Consider the following 23574-nt stretch of genomic DNA (forward strand, 5'->3'; position numbering starts at 1 on the left):
ATTCTCACAAAAGAGTACAGTAAAACAATCTTTGGTGTTTCTGAGAGTATGGGCACTGAAAATGTATATATTTATTACCCTGACTTTTCTAGTTTCGAGTACACACTGAAATCCCTGCTTTATAACAGTTCAGTTCTACTTTAAGCCAACTGAAATGAAGAGATGCTGCAAGTGAACAAGTCACTTTCACAAATTCTCAAGCTTATCAAGGCTTCTTAAAAACACATATTCAATGTGATAAAATTGTTATACAACAACCTTCAAGAGCAACAAGTACTGGAATTTTCAGGAGAAAATTAAAGAGAGAAGAAATCTATTTTTAAAGTACAGCTTTTGAAATAGTTAAGAATTCTAACAGTTCAGAAGGAAAAACACTTCGACCATTAGTGGTTTAAGAGCAGTTTAAGCGAAAAATCACACAGCTAATTAAGAGGTCAATTTTTTGTCAACTAAAAGTATTTACCATGGCAAACAAAATACAGCTCTCGATTTTGGAACGTAAGTGACACTTGGGACTATCTCGTAAGTATGTTCAATGATCAGCTGCAGTTACACCACACTGAAGAGCTAAATGATATCCGATACCTGAAGTGCTTACTAGTCAAAAGGTATTCATTGCTTCTTCATATTATACTGCAAAATCTACTTCAGTGCCTACAAAAGATATGTTAATAGCTAAAGAGGACCACAGCTATGCCTATGTTTGAGGATACTGCATCAACGTTTTCAGTGACAGCTCTGAAGGAATACATACATTTATTAAGTACAGTACTTTTAGAGCTATGCACTAAAGTTATCCTCAAGTGCTACACAGAGAATCCTAAGTAATACTGTTTTTAACGGGATTCAGATTAGTAGTATTGCAGACAAGTGTTTTAACTACATGAGCAAACTGACAAAATGCATAAGGGAAAACTAAAACTGTTAAGTCCTGTGACCATTTATAGTGCACTCCTTGGTAGAAGCCCAATATAACCAACGCAGAGGATGTAGAAGCTATGAATTGTGAGCTCTCATAACGGAAATATTTTTACTCCCAAGGATCATAGTACACATTTTAAAGATGTTTTGCTTGGTTTAATGTACAATTAAGGAGGGGAAGAAATGAGTTCAAACAAGAAGGTCGATAATCTTTAAATCAGGGCAGTGTTTGAATGGTCCAATCGTATACTTAACAGAAAAAAGCTGGCATTCACATATCACCAACTCAATACAACCCAGAAGCAGACTGGAGAGCTCATGTTCTAAAGCACATCAAATTTAGGTCTGAACATTAAATGCTAAATAATTTAATGCATTACTTATTAAATGCAAAGTAAAATTTTTCAACAGCAGATCTTCATGTTGCATATCGGTGAAGACTTTGCATCAGAACTTATATTTTACATGAAAATACTTTCTTCATTCTTGCCATGTTTAATAAAATGATAAATCTACATAATAAAAGTATTGAATCTCTCATCTGTTGATATCCAAAATTCGGGTTTGTTGGTTGTTTGTTTTTTTTAATTATGCAGAAATGAAAACGCAGATCTTATATGCAACCTACGCATGTTAGCATGGAAGGAACCCAATATGGCAATTACATGCGTTACATGCAGCCTTTCAGTATCGCAAGGCATGAGCCTAAAGGCGGAGCTCTAATCTTTTCCACTATCGGCAGCCATCATACTGAGAATTATTCATTTCCGAAGGCAAAATAAACTTAAATAGATTGATGATAGCTTAGCTGGTAAAACATTCATCTATAGTATTTCTTAATTTCCTCCTTAGTCCTAATTGCTAACAGAAAAGTAGATACTGAAGAGCTTCTTAAAGCCTCCTAGATCTAAAACCTCTGAGTCATTAAACTGACTGCTTGAACATGGTGTACGACAGGACAACCGAGAGAGATTGTGGTTGTTTTGGAACAATACGAAGTCTTCAGAGAACTGCTTTAAAAATTACTTTTTTCATATTTATGATGTTAATGTGTCATCACACCTCCCATTAGAGAACATACACACATAAACCATCAGTATTAAAGTTCCAACAGTATAATGTATTAATATAGCCTCAAAAGAACTTGTGAAATCTGTCTACTAAACTTATCTCCTACACCGTATAGTATGCCTTGTCCAAGACAAAGGAACTAAAACTATCCAAGCACATTCCAACTGCTTACTTTCAAGTATAGTTCTCAAATTATATAAAAAATTTGAAAGCACATCTACTAAAATAGAGAGGGTTACTTTATCACTTTCAACCTTATGAAAGGTTCCTATTCAATGCTCAAACACATACATATAATACCTAATTTTAGAAAAAAACACTTTTCTGAAACACATATGATCCAATATTGAAGTTATATGTACATACATGTTCTAATTTTTGCATTTCTGCAGGTTGATATTATGTTGCTAGCTTTCAACACATGCCATATATCTTTTACATGTAAGAAACTCTGAGACATTCCAAGTAACATAGTAAAAAGAATTCAGGCTTTCAAGGGTGATGTTATCAAATTTAAATTTCATCTGTGATTTAACTAAGTTACTAAAAAGGAGTATGTTGACATTCAAGGAAAGCCAGCACACTTACAAAAGCTGAGCTAGATTTTAAAACTTGTATCAATAAAAGGAAATAATAATTATTCAGCAGCAACAGAAAACTCAAAGTAGCATTGGGAAAATTCATTACGAAGAGCAAATTTATTTAGAATTTTACTGAAAAAGTTCCAAAGAGTAATAAAGAAGAAAAACTAATTTTACTTTAAAGAATATGAGCTCAGCAGTATACAAACTAAGTAATGAAATCATAATGTAAGTTGATTTGCAAATACTCACTTTTTATTGAAAGTTGTGTATTACAGAGAGAACAAAATTTAAGAGATGACTTTTTTTTTTTTTTGCTCATATAATGTGCTTTAAGAGTTGCTTTATTCGTATAGCCCCTGAAGCTGTAGCATAAGACCCGTGATAGTTTGTCAGGCTAGGATTGTCTATATATAAACTATATCGCAACCTCCACATAGTAACATGCTATTTTTATTTTCCGTTAACAGCAAAAATGTTATCTCAATTACTGAGTTAGAAAATAATTTAAATCGTATTTTAAGAATTATTATTTAAAATGTTTAACTATTAATTAGTTTTACGTCTCTAAATTCTCTACTTTAGTATCCAACAAGTCTCATGTGCCAATACAATTCAGAATTGTGTTCAATGAATTTTACTCCAAACTATCTACATCATCTAAAAGAGTAAATAAAAGCAACATACACATTTATGACTGCATCTATTTTGTACAGCATTTGTTTTCATCTATGTGGTTTACAACTATAAAAGAATCTCTGGCATGTCCCTTTAAATTAATAATAGCTAAGACAACATATACAGATTTTAGGTAAATTAAAGCACAAGAATTACTGAAGTAAATGACCCTCTTCGGCACCCTGAGTGAAGAGATAATACAGATATAAGTATTTCCTCATGGAATGTATGCACCATGACAAAGCACTGAGCTACAAGCCAAGTGATCAAAATTCAGGTTTTAAAGACTTTTACACTTACCCGCCTACGGCAGAAGGGCAGGCCCTGCGCAATGATGCTGATGCTAAATATCTTCATCACAGTTTGGTGTGGTAGAGGTTCTTTAGCACTTTTAAGATCAACAGGAACCAAGCCATGGTTGACAGCAGTTTTCCCAGGTTTGGACATTTTGTCGTTCTTATTTTGTCAAGTCTACTAGTAACACAAGAAAATTGCTAAAAACTTTGCTTCTAAAGTTGCATGATTTCTTTCTTTTTTTTTTTTTTTTTTTAAAGAAGTTTCAGATTGGTGATTCAGCTCCCCACAGCCTGCTGCCTTTGTCTCTCAACCTTCTCCTGCCAAGTGTCCTGACCTGTCTGCTGCTCAGTGAAGTGCAAGCTATCCTAGTATAGACAGGAATTAAACTACCAAGGGGCAGGCAGACTGCTCCTGCCAGTCAAACAGCTGGTGGACCTCCCCTGCAATCTCTTCTCCAAAAAGGGATCTGTAAGCTGAAAAAGAAGAAAATCATTACTGCCAGGAGTTTTAATAGCCACAGCCAATTACGTCTGTGCTTTAAAGGAAAAAAAAATTTTTTTTTAACAAGTTGGCATTGTGCTTTCAAGAAGGAGAATCCAAGGAGATTGCAACCTTCAGACAGTAATAGTGTGACTGCAAGACCAATTCCATCACTCTCCAGGCAGACTTCTCCTGTACTTTCAATAAAATTTGACAGCTAGTGACTAAAAAAGTTGACCTGGACTTCGCTGTTTCTCAACCTCCATCTTCACAAAGACAATATATTGCTAAGTTCAAAAGATAAAAAAAGGAAACAAAAATAAAATTAAAAAAAAAATATAAAAAAAACAAACAAAAGAGTCCCCTAAAATAAAAATATTGCCTTGAAACTTCCTCTTTTACTAAAAGTAGAGGCTATGATTGTATTTTCACTAATATTGTAAGTTTTAGCTCCTTCTTCCTGGCCTTCCTTACTTATGTGCAGGTACCCCAGCCTGTATCTATTCCGCTTTCCCTGCTGCTGTGGGTGGAGCAGCATCCAGGGAGCTTTGGCTCTAGGGATGCAGTCATACTGGAATAGTTCTCTTTTCTGGCCATCACAGTTTGCTCAGGCCTATCCAAGATCCTGATGGAAAAGAAAAGGGCTCTTCCTCTAACAAAAGTGTCTTCTGAAGGATGTGGAGAGAAGTCTGCTAGCCCTTAGCAACAAACCTGACTGAGGGCCATTTTTCAGAAAAAAAGTTCTTACTCCACCAAATGACGCTAGAACACTAATGTTTATTTCTCAAATTATCTGCAATTAGTTTACTTCCATTTTATATAATTTCTTGATCAAATTAGCTTTCCTACAATGCTTCTAGGTACCCACAATCCCTTTCCAATTCCTATACTTGGACATGTTTCTCAAAAATATATTCGAATTTTGAAAACAGACAGATAAAAGCCTGAGAAAACATCTTAGGAAATTGCTGATAAGACATGCAGAAAGCCATCAAAGCCCTTGTACAAACTGAGTCACTACAGTCCAAAACACAGTGAATTAATGACCATTAAGAAATCTTACAAGTCCCTTTATGCATAACCCAGCAAAGATAATTAAGTGTATAATTACGTGAGGGCAAAAGAGAGAGTGTAGTAGTGCTTTAATGCTTGAAGCACAACACTGTAACTTGACAAAAGACAGCATTAAAATATGCCTGTATTAGCATCTCCGCTTAGCCCTTCATTTCCCCTTCAAAAAGCCAAGTTGTAAGCATGTCTCTGTTGCGTAGAGGGACTTTCCAACCAAAGATTTGCTTTTTGAATGCTTTTTACAAAAATTTAAAAAATCTATTAAAATCCCTAATGTTTCATTGAGTGTATATACATGTATTTGAGTTTCCATACAGTAACTATTCTATGATTACAGTAAGCATTCACATATAAAAATATCTCTCAGACAAACAAAAAAATTTCCATTCAAATGCTGTTCTAAAGCACATTTAGACATACGTTTTCTTCTAAAAGACTTTACATTTGCTTTTTTATACTTCATATAAACTAAAAAAAAACCACCAAACAACAGTTTTTACCATTAGTCTGTACTCAACAGCAATATCTGTAGATCACAGTTTATAGCTTCATTCTGTATTACTTATCATTTTATACAACAACTACTAGGCTTCCACTTGACTGGAAGACTCTGGAAAGGTGTCTTGGGATCTCAGTTTCACTAAAATAACAGAACTTCACTGAAGTACTACAAAGAAAGAGAGAAAGGGTAGCCTTTTGTTTCTACTTTGAATAACTAAAGTGAAGAACAGAACCAAAAACCCCATCAACTCACATATTCCTATTGAGATATCATTCAAAAAGAAGCAAAAGGTCAAAGTTTTCCATTTTTGATGTATCATCACTGTCTCAATCATTCCAACAAAGTGGGAAGTTTAAAAAAAAAGTATTAAAATTAACATAATGTGAGATTTGAATAGTACGTGTGTAACATGATAAGATCAGATACAGTATTTTGTACAAAACACAGCTCAGATTCTAGTTTAATAAATACACAATATTTCACTTAATTGCATACAGAAAGGTCTGTGTGTGTACGTGCTAAGAGAAACCACTGAAATAAACCTGGTTTTAAAAGATTATTTAATTGTGCAATAGCTGAAAAGGTAATTTGACAGTGTGGCAGACCACTGTTTAGTACCAGCTGCTATTAGTTGATATCAGAGCTTGGTATCATACTACTTTACAGGCTTCCTCCCCTCTTTTTTTTTTCTTTACTATTAGCTCATAATCTAAGTGCAGAAAGGAACATAACTTGGCCCATTTACAGATTTACATACAACTGGGGAGTAGACAAGACTGAAGTATGGTATTCTCCAAGCACCGCTCACAGCACAAGTCTCCAGTCGCAGAAGACAAAACTCTGAAGACAAAACCTCTGAAGACAAAACTCTGATTGTAAGCCCTTCTTCTTTTGTGGTTTGAGACAGAAGTTCCAACAGTTACACTAGTTTTTCCTCAGGAGCTTCCAAACTATTCTAGAGTAATTCCACAGGGACACATTTCTAGCTGAAAAAAAGCGCATCATGTTCGCATTCAGTGTAGTCCCCTTTCTAAGTGGATAAAGGCAAAGAAAAATAAAACTTTTTTTTTTGTCCCACATGAAAACATGCTAGATTTCACACTTTACCATAGCAATAAGGAAAAGCTTAAGATTTTACCTCTGCCTATTTATTCCCCCTTTTTTATCACTGTCTCCCAGAAAAATACCTTGCAATAGCAGATGAGATCTTGTTGGCCCAATTTTATTTCCATGTATCACCGCTTCTTTTTAGTCCTAGATTTGCTCCACATTACTGACTGCAGGTATTACTGTCTTACAGTGCTGTTTAAAGGCCCCAAGCTATGCTGGGCAGCTATAAATATTTACTAAGTGAAAGTCCTTAGCCTGAAAATGCAGCTCAGTCTAATTTAAGCATTAAGAGGGTGTAACAGGAAGACAAAAATTGTGACGGTTGGCTACCTTAAAAGTGTCAGGAATATATTGCATATAGTAGGTATCACTTATTTTTGTATTCATTACGCATATAATTCTAATATAAGCTGTAAATGTAAAGTTTAAAGAGTCACTCTGTTGCTTTTATCTTTAAAAGTGTGTATTTTTTTTATTTTATACAGGGCGAGAAGATGTATAAACTTGTCAAATGTGAAACTATGAAAATTTGACCTTGAATGCTTTGTAGTACATTTTTTTTCCAATGATGCTCTTTTTAAATGCCCGTCTGTCATTTTAATCAGAAGATTCCATTTGAAATCTGATCATTTTATTCAGATGTACAAAAGTGCCTGAAAACATGAAAATACTAGTTTGAGATTGTCATGGACTATTAACTGTAAACTTAAAAATCCAGAAGACCCCTCTATCTTTTTTGGCCAGTCTGGTAAAGAGACGTCTTTGTAAAATGAAAGCATGTAGTAAGCAGTGAATAATTAAATGGTATAAAATTAAATTCAGTATACCTAACTTAGGAAGGCCATTGTTTTAAGACATGGATCTAAGAATTTATACCAACAATGAAAACCAGCTTACCCAAACTTTACAGAATCTTCTTCTAAGGGTGGTAATTGTTTTACTGGAAAAAAAATAAACAAACGCATGACTTTTTAATGGGGTTGGAGCAGTACAAGACATAGATAGACCTACATGAAGTATTTGCAAGTATAGAAAGATTAAAATGCAGAAAGCAGAACTCCAGTTTTTCCAGTCCTTAACATCGGTGAACAGCTGCCCTCAAATGGATAAAACAGAGCACTGCAACATTTTAAAAGTCACCTCAAAAAAAATAATAATAGTAGCATAACAATCCTTTGAATATATTTGATAATATACTTCCTAAATAACATTTTTTAGTAAGCTCTGCATAGCTGTAGTATACCGTGGCTTAATAACATAGTGAAGAATCCACATCTTCTTAACTTGGACTCACTCAGATGATACTTCCTGGTTATAACTGGAATTGTATTGAGGGATGGCCGTTAATAACTACTGTAATGAAAGAAGTTGATATCTAACACCAAAAAAAAGCTACTTTAACATTTTTGCCATGAAAGGGCAAGAAGGAGGTACACCTTTCACAGCTGCTGCTGAAAGATGATGCAACTTGTATGACACTCCTATACTGGAAAAAAAAATAAAAGTTCAAACAAATACAGATAAGGATGACGGTAAAGCTGCTGTTTGGCAAAATACTTCACACTCCACAGGACAGCATTCCCCAGAAACCCACTAGCAGAGGCTAAGGAAGATATGAAATATCAAATATATCAGCAAAGGGAAAATCATCAGATACACATATCTACTAGATATTTTTCATACCTAAGTGCATGCTCATATCTGTTTAAGCATCCTGGTAGTTAAGTATGAGCACATGGAGAAATGAAATCATACTCAAATTTGACCTACTGCTTTTTAATACTCGTGCATGGCATTTAACTTGCCTGCTGGGGAACCCAAGCAGTAGGTCAGACTAACCAATAACAAGGGTTCACTAGTTTCAGTTTCTAATTGCAACCACCAATGCAAATGAGTTTGAATGACTATCAGTAAAAAAAAAAATAGTAGCAGTCAAGACCTCCATCTCTGGGCAACAATGCACTATTAGATCACCTCTCTTTGTCCATGGATCCCTTAGCATACAACACTAGTCCTGAAGAGACATCAATGATGAAAGCTTCCTATGCATCTCAACAAACAGAATTTCTTCTCAAAAGGAGGGGAAAGAAACATGCAGCTACACACAGCTATAGGCATGGGATCTGCCCTGGTAGTAGTGCAAAAGAGCATTTGACAAATTACAAGGGACAATTTACACATGCTAACTTGTTGTAAGGTCACATTAAGTGTCTATGAAAGAAACATACAGACTGTCTAGTAAACTGCACATTGGCAAGACTATAGAATATCAATACTAATGACACTATCATTAAAATATATACTTAACCATGCATATTTTTTTTAAAAAATCCTACCATATTTAGACATCCTTGTAAGTTACACAATCACTTGTAACCAAAGGTCTATATTATTTGGCTTTACTCCACAAGCCTCCTAACTTTATTTACTGTACTATGGAGTTTTGTTATTGTTAATTTTTTTTTAAAACTATCTTTAAAGCATATGTCTTCATTTTTTTATTAAACATTTCAGAGAATATTCCAGTTATGTAACAGAAATCCAGCTGCATCATATTGCGTTTTACAACTATTCCAAAAATGTCTGCCTACTCCTCATTTGCTATAACATGACTTGTTGGATAAGCAAGTTTAACTCTTTGGTCTAGTCAGAGTTGCACCAGCTGTTAAAAAGAATTGCTACAGCTGCTCTGCAGGAATTTATTTGCTGACCACTTATTTATGCTGCTGTTGCACCTTTAAATAAAGCTGAGACAAGAATTAAGAACTACAACAACAGGTAGAGAAGTCATGCAATATTTAACACTGGATTAGAATGCAAGTCAAATTCCCAGCTGAGGATAAGCTGGGGGAAGGCAAAGCATGAGCTTTTATTAGTAAGAAAGCTGCTTTTATGAAAAGTGAAGATAGGAAACCGAAAAATTAGTTTTCCATACAGTAATTCAGCTTTTCTTATCACTCTATCATCCTTCTGTGTAAAATGCAAGACTTTCAAGGAGAAATTCTCTACTTGTATACATAGATGCACAAAATATACACAAGGCAGTATCAAAATATTTAAAACATGATTATCTGTTTCTGAATAGTGTCCAAAAAAGCACCGCCAAAAATTCATTTTGGACATAGAATTTTCTTCCTTTCTACATATTAAATGTGAAAAGGAACAACTCCCAAAACATCAGAAAGGTGTTAAAAAATATTTTTGCCACCTAATACATCTAAAAACAAAAATAATTTTTTTCTTCTGCAGTGTAAAATTCTGTTCAGATACTGTCTATTCAGTATTTTAAAAATCCCTCTTTTATAAAGCCTGACAACACATTAGCACTCTTCATGTTAGCTATATCATCTACTGCCAAATAAAAGGCTGAACAGTGTAAAGTATTACATTTTTATATATTTGAAACAATATAAATATTGAGTTCTATTTTGATAAAATATTGGGTTTTTCTTAGTAGAACTGTAAAGTACACATAATCTAAATGCAACAACTGATGTTACACTGGCATTCATTTGATAGCACCAAATTAAGCTATATAATCCTTTTCAGCTGGTTAACAGCATACTGCAAAGGGGTGTGAGGCTATTTATAAAACTCAAGATATGTGAAGTAAAGAATGCCTAGACTACAGAAAAAAACAGGTAGTCTGTGGAAGGGTTGGCAATCTTGACTGGTATGGTTGCCACCTTGATCTTTCATTTGTCATCTTTCCTTTTTTTATTCCCCCCCCCCCCTCCTTTTTTTTTTCCTTTTAAAAGAACAGGAAGCCTTGCCTGTATTTTTATTTAACAAACATTGGCTTTTTCCAATTTGTTCAAATATCACTTATTATTTGAAATGCTTTTAATTATTTCATTAAAATTGACTTTTTGTATACAGACAACCAAATCTAGCTTTGAGTTTACTGGTAGTCTGATACTCTGACTCCAAACCCCACCAGCAAAGAAATGCAGTGCAGCAGTACAAAATTTTGACTGGCACAGCGTAGGAAGAGTTTCAACAGTCTGTCCTCCAAACCAGAAACACATGCACACACGTAAACACAGCATTTGGTGTACTTGCTCTAGAAAGTGTAATACAAGTGGTTTATACCACAGCCAGAAATTGTCCAGATGGGTGAACGCCTCAGGGTACCACTGAAAGTGTCCTTGCTGTGGATGAAATCCAGCTTAAAGAGAAGGAACAACATTATTCATTTGGCAAGAACGAGGGACCCATAATGAACAATTTTAAGTTTGATTTCTTCCATTTAGCTATGTCACTTCCAGTTTCTTAATTTCATTTTTACTTACTCTTTTTCATTAAGTTAATTATTTTCTATATGTTTTAGAAAATCTGACCAAGGGATTGGTACTGAAGGAATTATGGCATTGGTAAAAAGAGTTCATTATTTGTTGTCTTTTATTTCTTTTTAGTACTCAATATATTTGGGTCAATAATGATCATGGTAGCTGACAACGTTAAGGGACACTCCATAATTTAAGTGAGAAGAACAAAGTGTCTCCTACCCACTTCCAGACACAGGTAACCAGGCTGGATGATATAAGAATAAGAATGTGATCTGCACTTACAGGAAACATTGCTCATACTTTACTTAAAGGTAGTAATGACTTCTGATGATTAATAAGGTGGACTTCATCCCTGCTGGAAATCTGTGGTGGTGGTAGGTACATTTTCCACTTCAGCAGAGGCACCAGGGATTGAAGAAATGTATTAAAATTTAATAAGCATTAACAGAATAATATTTTGTGACACAGCTGAAAAGCATAGCCACTGCCTTTCAAGATTCAATTATACTGAATATTACTAAAATTCACAATTTGTTACTTTCATATTATGCAATATATGGTCAGGTAGTAAAGCCAGTAGAAAGTTTCAGCTATTAGTAAAAACAAACATAAAAAGAAGTAATGTTCTATAATGAAATAGTTGGTTTGGATCACCTTGATTGGGGATAGAAATCTCTGCACTTCCTTAGCTTCTCAGATCCTCTCCCTCTTCCCAATTCTTGTTGTTATAAACTAAAGAAACTAAATTTAAAATTAGCAAGAAGAGGAGAAAGGAGAAATGAGAGAAGTAGGATGAGAAGAGATGCCTGACAGCAACGATTTCCACTTGTATTTCAGTGATTATTACAGAGAAACCCATTGATGCACAAGAACTCACGACTTTCACCTTTAAAATCTCAATACCAATTAACTATATGTAACATTACATCATAAGTTGTAGTACACAGAATCAATGCACACAAAGTTTTATAGAGTTTTTTTAAACATAAAGAACATTTTAGAGTCATTTTGTAAAGTCCTGAACTTGTTTGGCCAGGAAAGAATCATAGAATCATAGAATAGTTTGGGTTGGAAGGGACCTTTAAAGGTCTAGCAAATCTAGCAAAATTTGCACGAAGTTGACGTTCAGATAGCGTTTTCATTAACCACACTATGGACAAGAGCGGAGAAGATGCTTGCAACACAGAGAAGAATTTATTGAAACACCAGCTCTAGGTTTTATAGGGATTTTTCTAATAGAAATTTCACTAATAAAGAAAACTGTAAAACATTCACATGCAACCTAAACAAAACATAATGGCAGATTAATAAATCTACATAAAACGTATGTTATATCATTACTACATACGCATACCTTCATGCATAGATCAGACACCATATACTACTAAAGAAAAACAGCTCGTATGTCAAAAATAATCCTTTGTCAACAGACATTGGATGTTGGCTGTTTAAACATTCTGCTGAGACAGCTTGGAAATTTAGTTTTAAGCATTCTGCCTGTTCAGAAATTATTAAACTGGCATAGAAATTGGCATTGTCTAGTTTTCCTCCTTATACTCAAAAATTTGTAAAGATATGTAAATTACTTTACTGTGCATAGTTTGCTGAATAGCAACAAGTTCCGCAGATAATGAAAAGTCTCCTACAGAAATAAAGGACATACTCCTATTTTGCAGATTACAGTAAGTGAGAAATGTGTCAGGAAAAAATGTTAGTCCTGCAGCAGCTGTTAAATGTAATTCTGGTCCTCAGATCACCTTCTGTTCCTCCATCCTCTAAGCTAATCTCAGATCTCATAATTTTATGAGTATAAAATATCAAGAATACAAGAAATGTACTGATCATAACTTATATTTTTTAAACCTACACTTCAAATTCATAGCCAAAAGAATATCCATTTGGGAAGGTGGGTATCAACAAAACCAAAACCAAAAACTAACTCACCAGCATAAGTTTTATTTTCTTCACACTTCGAATTACCATTTGCATCAAGGTTCATAACCAGTAAGACCAACTTTAGTTAAGCCCCAAAAGGTAAAGTAGCTTAAAATTGACACTCAGAGCAACAGCATCCACTGATAAATGCTTAGTAAATACAGCTGTATCACTACCAAGGAGATATTTGAGCTAACAATCCCATCAGGCAACAGCACCTGCCACATAGTCAAGAACAACATAAGGAACAAGTGGCATACTTAAATGGAGCAGAGCTCCCAGACGTATTTGCTAGACAAGCCTTGTATCCCAAGAGAGTAAGCACACTGGAAGTATTCTCAAGCAGTTTCATGATTTCTATTTCATAATGTTGTTGCCATATAATTGGCAAGTTGAAATGGTACTACTGCAATTTTTTAAAGTTTTCTTTTCTTCTTTTTTTTTTTTAAAAAAAAAAAAAAAGAGTTCATTTTCACTTTGAGAACAAAGATGCAGAGCAAAAACCATGTCAGCGCCTAACCGACACCGATTTCAAAGCCTATGAAAAAGCGTGCGACTACAAGACACTGCTTCAAGTAGCTATCAATTTGATTTATTCTACCCAAAGTAAACAGATATGGCAATTTGAGTTTCTTTCAATATTTGCCTTTAAGGAACTCTGCATAGGCCACTAAAGCAAATAAAAGACAATTGAAGTCAACATAACCTTGTGGCAATGCATCAATTCTGAGCAAGTCTAAACTAAGAGGATGCCACTCTCCCCCTCCATCCCTCCCAGAAAGGTGGCTGACATCTTTTCTACTTTAGGGAACTGCTCAAAATATGTCTGTGAACAACCAGCCAACATGGTTATAAAATAATTACACCTATGTTCAGAAGAAACTAGTATATGGGTCTGGTAAGAACCACTAAGAAATAAGGAGGGTATATACTCTGTGATGCAGGCTTCATTGAAAAGAAGGTGCAATTATACATTAAGTCAGACAAATCTGCCACAATCAAAACCTCTGTAGTTTTATTTTCCAGTGTGGCTCCCTTGACTGGAGTTTAGAGACTGACCTCCATTATTAGCACAGAAGTAGAAAATTTCATATGCGTTGCTCAGCTAAGTCTTTAGTCTGGTAAGCAATCTCTGTAATGGTAAACTAAAGGAGAGTCTAAAACAGCAGTATCTCTTTCCACATCAAAAAACACATCTTTCTGTAATGAAGGGGGTGGGGGAGGGGTGGGGGGGGAGGGAAAGAGGAAATCAATGAAAATCCACTTACTAAATACAATCTTGTAGTCAAAACTATGACCCAAACTGTCAGCATCAGTGTTTTCTCTTAAACTACTTTTCTTCCTTCTCAGGCACTGAGGTTCTTGATTCTCCTTTCCATACACAATTACTTACTTTACAAATTATATGTTATAACTGTCATTTAGTTCTGTAGTAATATCTGAAAATCTACTGAAAAGATCCAAATGATCCTGCATGCTTGGAATCATTAGCAACTAAACTGTGTAGTACAGAAATGAGAAAGAAGTCAAAGGTTAAAAGTGTTGATTGATACTAATCTCAGAGTATGAATATTTCTAGTGTTATTACAGTCCAATATAAAAATAAGACACTGTACTAGAAGAGTAAAAAAAAAATTTTTTTTAAAACAGCAAAACTTGCTCCAAAATAACTGAACTGTTATGCAAAAGTAATTCTGACTGACAGTTGTAAAGACTATTTATTGTTTATCCTAAAACACTTACTTAGCTTAACTCATTGTACTTCAGTGCTGTAGTTCAGAATAACCAAGTGAGGAGAAAGTTTGCCAGTTCCTAAGCTTTTAAAGAGAGTGCTGTGAAAAATTTTTAATTAAAAAGGAGAATGCCAGGGAGAAGCAAGAGGAAAAAAAAAAAATATTATGTTGCCAATGTTCGGGTTTCTTTTACAATCAGAGCAATTCTTAACATATATCCTTTTTGACACAGGTTTAGCTGAATTATTATGTAGTTTAAAATCTCTTTAAGGCATTAACTGTTAAGCAACTCAGGAGATGAAAGGCATGAAGAATCTTTATACCCTATATGTGATCCCTGGAAAAAAAAAAAAAAAAACAACCAACCATCTTTTTGTAGTGTAACGTTTTCCGTTCTCCTGTGCACTCAGAATAGAGAACTACACATTGCATTATTATCACACAAGCCATCAGAAAATGTTTAATACTTTTTTTTTTTTTTTTAAGAAAAAAAAGGAAATATTTCTACATCATTTAACATACTGGAAACAGTTTTCCTCACAAATAAAAATAAAAATAAAAAAATTAAGTCTTTCTGTTCCGGTTGTATTTGTTCCGTACACTTAAAAACCTACGCTGATGAATAAGCTGCAAGAGCAGGGAACGCCTTGCCAAAGGAAAACTGCACAAGTCTCCATAGGGCTGCCACAAAGCAACAGCAGCCCCCTCTGCTGCTCAGAAAAGGAGAAAAATATTAACATACAGTTAACATACAACGCTCAACCTACACACAATATTCCAACCTTCTCTCAATTGCATGTACTGCCTGTACCCAAAACAAAAAACTACTTCCAAGGATCACCATTTCTCTGACCTTCCTTTGTTTCCCCCTATCTCTGCAAAGCTTCTCTATCAACAATCTGACAACAACTGCAGGCTTTCATGCAGGAGCCCCTTTTCACTTCACATATGCACAAACTGCACAGTGCAATCTTAGTTTTGTTTAGTTGTAAAAATTAATGCTATCCTTCCATACAAAGCCAAAAAAAAAAAAAAAATCACTGAAAAATAAATCCTTTATATCCAGGTGGCTCTACTAGCTAGGACAGGATTTTTTTTAAGTTTCCTAACTGAGATGGCTTCAACATTAGACACATTTAATACTGAATAACTATTATGTAATATAGAATGTTAGATAAAGGAAAAACAAATGGAACAAAGCTAAATTCATGGTAGCTTGGGTAAAACTGATCATTACTTTTTTCCCCCTTCCACATAATGATCCAAACCAAAGCAGAATGAATCTGTAAATCATTTTACCTGTTTAGAAGCAATTTCTAAGATAACCAAGAAGCCAATACACCAAATAAGAAAAGTTCACAGCAGTTAAAGAAAAACAACTCATCTTGATGGAAACCAAAAGCCTCAATTAAAACCAGAAGATTTAAATACATTGAAGATGACAGTCATTAATATTTAAAAACTACAAAACTGTGAGTAGCAGAAATAGTTAAGCAAAGAACAAGACACACAAAAAATGGCATGAGTTAAAGATGATATATAGTATGATCAAAATTATTTTTGAGAATTAGAACAATCAAAATATTTTGGAAATCTCAAATAAACCTCACGATATACAGGAAAAAAAAAAATGAAGAGGAAACAGTACAACCTGGATAACCATAGTCTGAAACTCGAGTATCAGTCCAAGAAAAAATAATGCAATGGTTTACACAGAATAGGATTAACAGCGTTGATGCCAATTTTTCCATTAAAACATGCTGGTTATCACCTTTGTCATAAACATCACTTTTAACAAAGATGAAATATTGCTGGCATGTTATATTTGTTAATAGTACAATTTCAAGAGGATGAATACAGGTAGATGAACTTAAATCTAAAATAAGCAAGAAAGTTAATTTACGCGAGCTATTTCCCAGTGATGGTTACTATCAGTAACACGTACTTGTCCTTGCAGTACCACAGAATCCTACATGTACTGAGGGATAAAAGCATTTAAGGGCAGTTGTTATGAAATATGTGATGCACTGTAAATGTATTTGTTTGCTTATGTTGTGGTTAACTGTTACACAACCATTCCAAGTAATACAAAGTCATCACAGAGCACTGGAAACGGAGGCCACAAATACGATGTAATCAGTGAAGAATCAGCATCAAGCACATGTTTCTGTAAGTCCTGCACATATTATGAACTTTGCCCTCCGGTGCTGTTCAGTATTATCATACAACAGACATGACATTTGATAGGACACAGATCAATTGGAGTAAAAATTAACAAACAGTGAAGGATCCGATGAGGTACACTGGATGTGAGAAACCTCTAGTTACTTTAATACAACCAAGTGTCAATTCTGATCTCTAAGTACAAAGCACACAGGCCATACTTACAGAACAGAAGGCTCTCTAAAAAAGGTTTGCATCATGTTAGATAAATGAGTTGAACATGAAATCCCAATGCAATACTGCAGTCAAAAGTAATAATGGAATCATTTGTTATTTAAACAGGTAACTGTATAGAATGAACCAATTTTAATTGCCATTGGCACAGTTCCTACTGGAGTTTTAATCACAATTCTGATACCTACGATTAAAGATGGATGTTCAAATATCAGAGAGAGTGTTCAGGAAAGTATCATAACAAGAAGAAAAAAAATAGAAAAATATGCCCAATGGACACAGTGTCATTATTTACATTTAAGAGACCTTTCAAGAGCGAACTTGATTGCTTTATGTATGTGGGGAAAAAATCCCACTTGTTAAACAGCTCTTCAGTACAACATGAAAATAATAAATTGTAATGGTCAAAAAAAGACAAATAACAGGAAAAAGGCAGAGTAGAGTAAAGGTGCAGAAGTTTAAACACGGATAAATAACAAACTATTAACCTAGGCTTGAGATAGATTTGCCTTGCTGGACTGTTTCCTGTTTTCAAATTGTGAAGTTTTTCTAAAAATATGCCTTAGCTTGTGCAGAAGTCAATGCAGAGCAGCCTTACATTTTATGCAGGAAACTGTAACAGGTAACCACAAGGACCCTTCTGGATTCCTGGGTGTTGCTGGTGAATGCAACGAAGACTTTCCTGAACCACCCACCTTCTCATTTCAAGTGCACATGGCCTTTACTCATAACATTTTCACATTATGGCAACAATTATCTCAGTTATTTGCACAGAGCAGTAGTATGAGGGAAATATGTATACATAATATTTTATATATATTATATAAACATTACATAAAACATGAATATATAAAAATGTATTTATATATAAATATAATGGGGTTTTATGCTTCTGGTGAAGTTTATCAGGTAGAACACAGCAAGCCTGCCGCTGTCAAGTGTAAGTCCAGGTGATAGGTGGCAAATGCAAGCAGAATACATTGTGGTGTTATGCAGGAACCTTGCTATTTCCTTCCTCAACCGCACAGGATCTCGCAAGGCCAATAAGCAAAAAAAAAAGTCAGATTAGAAAAAGACTTTTTCAGTGTTTTATGAGGAAAGAAATAAAAAAATAGAAGGACAAAGAACAGAGATATCAAAAAGTTGAGATGAGCTGCACAACACCACCTATGGCAGCAGCAGCTGCTATTTTATTCAGTTTCTCTATTACCTCTTGGCATTTGGCAGTAATGAAAACTGTGCGTTGCCAATATTACTATATACAATCAGACCAAACTAGCAACTGTGTAGGATCAGGAATGTATGTTTCTGAGGAGCCAGGTTTACATTTAACACACAAACAGTAAGTTACAGATTCAGCCATCAGGGTCGATACTGGTGGTGTAAAGCAAGTTTCACAGGAGTACAGCATACAGCAAGGGAGTAGGTAATTCAGAGTTATGAGGAGAACAGTACTAGAATACAAATGCTGAGAAGTACATCTGAAAAGCTAAAAATAAGCCTATCAGGTTCATGTCTCCTAAGATGAGTCTACCTTCAACAGGTAAAACCAGAAATCACTTGTAAATACACCTGATGAGTCTACAAACACTCCTTTTTCTTCTCAAAAGCAGCATATTAGTCATGTTTCTTTTTACTCTGGTAATTCGTTCATGCTCCAGCACAGCTACATTTCTAAAACATTTCTTAACATAGAATGTGTTCCTATGGTTAAATGTTGGTTTATTAACGAACTGGCAACATTAACATTGCATTATGTCAGTCTTACTGTGTAACCATGAACCTAGAGCAGTGCCAGCTTAAGCTGCTTTCTAACTTGAGCTGATCCTTCAGGTACACGGTTAAAATTACCTAAAACAGAGTTGCACCATAAATCAAGAACAATTCCCAAATACAGTTCGCTACCTAGCTCCCTAACAGTTCTTGCAGGAGCATAGCCTGGGGACAGAGCACAGACGAAAATGGCCAGCACCACACAGAAACAATACACAAAGCAACTGTCAGTCCACAGAGAATTGTGCATCTACACAAAAATCTTTCACACTATTTTCTTCAGGCTAAACCAGCTTGCTTCTGTTTATGTCAAATATACTTTAAAAAAGAAAGAAAAAACTTGCATTCATTATTGGAGATCATAAAAAAGCTTCTGAACTGATCACCACTGAAAAATATGTTCTGCTCTGTCTGTATGTAATTTGAGTACAGTTATCCATGAATGCATGTCAAAAAGTTTCCAATTCAGAAACTTGAAAATATATTTCTGAGTTTAAGCATTCTCTACATTAAAGATCAATTCCACACTGGATCTAAGTTGTCATACGATACTCAGTAAGTCATAGTAAATCCAGGAAAACCAAAGCATTAGAACAAAAACAAGAATTTGAGTTGTAAAAAGCCAATTGAATGACATGAAATGTGACAATATTTCACTCCAAGTTAGAAAAGTATACTTCAGTACCTTGAACAGTACAATTACCAATAAAAAATTACATAATTTACTGAAAATTTAAAAAGTCATAATGTTTTCACATGAAAGTTAAAGATGCTAGTTGAGATACTTTAAACACACGAGTGAATTACATACTCATCGTGAATTACATACTAATCACTACTACCAAAAACATACTGCTGCAGCTTCCAGATGCAAATGTTCATCCTGTTTACCTATTCTCGTGCATCTTCAAGACTGATTATCTATTTCTATACATTTATGTTCATACTCAACACATAGGGAACCCTGTGAACTTATGTTAATTGATTATTTTTTTTTTATTTTGTTTTGATTTACATCAGGGTTTTGTGTTGTTTTGTTTTTTTTTTTAAAGTAAATCGTAAAACTTTGAGGGGGTTTTGCCGTTTTGTTTTTTGAAAGATGAGAGGCTAGGTGTTCTATTATGAATAAATTATTAAGAAAAAAGAAATTCGTACATAGGCTTAGGAGCAGCATACTTCTACAAGAACACTTGCCTACTCCTCTTTTTTAGTCGTCAGTATCACAGCTTTCATTATTCTTTCAGTTTTTGCTGCTGCTAAGAGTTAACAGAATTCCTCCTTCCTGAAGGATTTAGAAAATATGGTGAACTACTGATGTGTATGTAATGAAGATAATACTCCAAAAATGTTTGTTTTCTTTTTTAATCTAAAATGGTAGGTGATATAAGTAGCAATAAAAATATGAATATTTATTTCCAAATTCTTATTGCAAACTAGGACTTTTCAACAATCATCACACACACAATTTACAAGGTCCTCACAAGCAGGATACCATATGACATTATGTAATGACTTGGTAACTGAATGATTGGCTAACACTTTAAAAAAAAAAAAAAAAAAACAAAACAACAAAAAAACCAAAAACAAGCAACCAAAAAAAACCACAACAACCAAAAAAACCCCTGCATTTTATCAATGAACTCACTATAACCTGGCCAGAAAGAAGAAATTAGTGTTTCTGTAATATTCCACACTGGTTTTTCATTACAATGTTTTCATCTAAATGAAACAGATATTCTCAGAAAACACCACATATGCACAATTGCTTACTCTCCTTCTTGCCTGCTTTAAGAAGGAAAATACCATAAATAATGCCAGGATGGTCTTATTAAGTATGAGTTAGAACATTAAAATATTTATAAAAAACCTTGATCTTTTGAACACGGTCATCATAGCTCTATTCCTTAAAAAATCTACAAGTATTTGCTCATGTCAAATGCATGCAAATAAATTTATTAGTAACGTATTTTGTGGGCTGCATAAATTCTTCATAATGAGCTCTTTAGGAAGTAAAATCTTTGCTTCATTGTAAAACTTTAGTTTAAGTTAAATATGCAAATTATTTTCCAAAATCCAGAGTTAATGAGGATTAGGAACACACACACAAAAAAAAGAATAGTTTCTCACCTTTGTCTTTATATAGAATGGCGATGACTGGTGAACGGACAAGTCCATGAGGCTACTGGAATTTGTGACACTGTTACTGTTAACGTGTTCATCTTCTCTACTGCTGTCATCAGACTGATCAAAATCATCACTGTCCTGGTCCATTTCTTCCTCCTCTTCCACCTCCTCCTCTTGATCACCAGCATGTTCATCATCTTCTTCCTCTTGGTTACAAGTAGATTCTTCATCCACTGTAATAAGTCTATTGTTATTTTCTTCTAACTGCTCCTGCTGAGACTCATGCCTGTCATCAAAACCAGGTTCTTCTCCTATCTCCCCATTCCTCCCAATGTGCTGCTCCTCTTGTTGTCGTCTTTGCTGCTGCTCCTCCTCTTCTACGACTCGATTCATCTGCTCCTCATCTACTTGGCTTGAGGAAGCATTACCTCGAAGAGATCCACCAGTTCGTCGCCTCTTGCTGCCCACAGAGAGCAGTTCCTGATTCATTTCCAAAAGCCAGCTTGCTACTTCTTGGACCTTGGCTAGGCTATCTGAAGATGCAAATGCTTTCACATTCTAAGGAGACAAAAAAGGAAAAAAAGTGCGAAATTACACAAGTTACATTTTTCATTACATAAAGTATTAGAAACCTATTTAATTGTATTACAGCTGAGAACCTCAAATTCCAAGAAACAAGGAATAATTTCTACTTGACACACAATTGGAAAAACCACAATAGATCGCAGACAACTTTGTAGCAAGAGGTATTTCTTCTATCAGACAGTCTGATCACGATCTCTGTAAGCATCAGATTCTGCAAAATTCAGAAAAACTACTTGTTCTCCTATAGAATCCACAAGAACCATTAACATTCCTGTTAAGGGAAGAACCACGTGTGTGACACTACTTGCTAAAAATTGGATGAAGATAATTTTCAAATGGCTTTATATTTTCCCTCTCCTTTGATCACAGACTTACTACATTAGTCACAAATTATGAACTGCTTTTGGTCTTATGCCTTAAGAGCAGGTATATTTTCAGGTATAATTGAAAGTTTCATTTCTTGTTACCATTATTTACTTTTAGATAAACTAAAAAGAGAACATCCACTAAACAATATAGCCTTATCACTTCCAAGTCCTAAATTGGCCACAGAGATGTCCAGTGGTCAAAAGTAAATATCACTAGGCAACCCAGAAACAGCATATATCTTGCCTGGCAAAAATCACTGTTAGCAGTGAAGTTCTCCAAACTCCAAGAAGCTACAAGAATTGTTAAATGAGACTCTGAAAAGTTAAAAAGTTTGCCAAATTTAGGTGTCTATTAATAGAAATCTAAAAATACTAATGGAATTTCTAAATTATCGACACATTCAGCTACACATGTGCGTGCAAGCAATATACAATATACAAGAACAGAGGGATGTAACGGAGTCTAGCTAGATCTCAAATCTGGTATTAGATTTTCAGCTGTACAACCTTTCAGGCTGGCACATCCTGACTCCAGTTGCGCTAGATTCAAGTAGTATGTTGAGTAGGTGAAGTCAGACATGAACTCAACAAGTAGTCAGATTCACAAGTTGAACATGAAAATTCGTGCAAAGAGAAAATGGCAAGCTTTTTCATTGTGTATAGAACTACTGTCCCCGCACATCCATAGACCACACCACATGCTCACCAGGCTACACTACGAGAGAGAGATTCAGAAAGCACAACAATACAGTACCAAAAGGCAGGACAAGTGCTGAGTCTCCTTACTGTAGGAACAGTGAAGGATATAAGTTTCCATGAGTACTTCAGTACAGGAAGATATTCTCTTAACCTCTCTCATCCCCGCTTACTTTTCTTAGAAAGTCCTCTGTCTCTTATAGTTTAAAAAAGAAAATTCAAAACAAAACCCGGAGCCTTGGATGATGGAGGTGTGGAACAGATGCACTCCAACTTTGCGTCACGACATTTGTAAAAACACTCAACTTACTGGTGAGGAGAGAAGAAAGTACCAGAAACCATAGTTCTAAGGTAATTTTCATTGTGTTGTACCATAAAAGCCACAGAAACACATTTACGGATGTTTTTCAAGTCTTGCACTGAGAAGGATTCATAGGTGGCATTCTGCACACTTGACATTCCTTCCTCAGGAAAACATTACTTACATCCCAAAAACGTGGTTCTCAAGTTTCCCTGTATCTATCCAGGTGACAGTTGCCCCCCAGCTAAAACACGACTAGCTGAAAAGCTGAAATATGAGTTCCAATGAAAGTGTCCACTAGCAATTAGCTCCAGTCAGTGAATGATTTGAGCTCCTGCATACGGGTCGGGGCAATCCCAAGCAAATACAGCCTGGGCAGAGAATGGATTGAGAGTAGCCCTGAGTAACCTGGGGGTACTGGTGGACGAGAAGCTCAACATGAGCAGGCAATGTGCCCTTGCGGCCCACAAAGCCAACCGCATCCTGGGCTGCATCAAAAGCAGTGTGGCCAGCAGGCTGAAGGAAGGCAATTCTGCCCCTCTACTCCACTCTGGTGAGATCCCACCTGGAGTACTGCATCCAGCTCTGGAGCCCCCAACATCAGAAGGACACGGATCTGTTGGAGAGGGTCCAAAGGGGGGCCACAAAGATGATCAGAGGGC

The 23574-nt window shown here is 35.2% G+C and overlaps 1 protein-coding gene across 3 annotated transcripts in view; it reads right to left on the reverse strand.

Moving 5' to 3' along the window:
* Nucleotides 1–23574, reverse strand: part of FBXW7 (F-box and WD repeat domain containing 7) — a 183082-nt gene that overhangs the window by 81960 nt on the left and 77548 nt on the right. For 2 of the 3 annotated variants that reach the window (XM_086746105.1, XM_086746104.1), the window contains exon 2: nucleotides 20966–21520. In XM_086746105.1, the coding sequence (XP_086602231.1) occupies nucleotides 20966–21451 (486 nt within the window). In that variant the 5' untranslated portion in view covers nucleotides 21452–21520. Of the gene's footprint in view, nucleotides 1–3551; nucleotides 4351–20965; nucleotides 21521–23574 lie in introns of those variants that run through there. The other variant, XM_086746106.1, reaches the window with a different exon arrangement.

The sequence above is a fragment of the Chlamydotis macqueenii genome, chromosome 4 (assembly GCF_036417535.1).
Source record: "Chlamydotis macqueenii isolate bChlMac1 chromosome 4, bChlMac1.mat, whole genome shotgun sequence".
Taxonomy (NCBI): Eukaryota; Metazoa; Chordata; class Aves; order Otidiformes; family Otididae; genus Chlamydotis; species Chlamydotis macqueenii.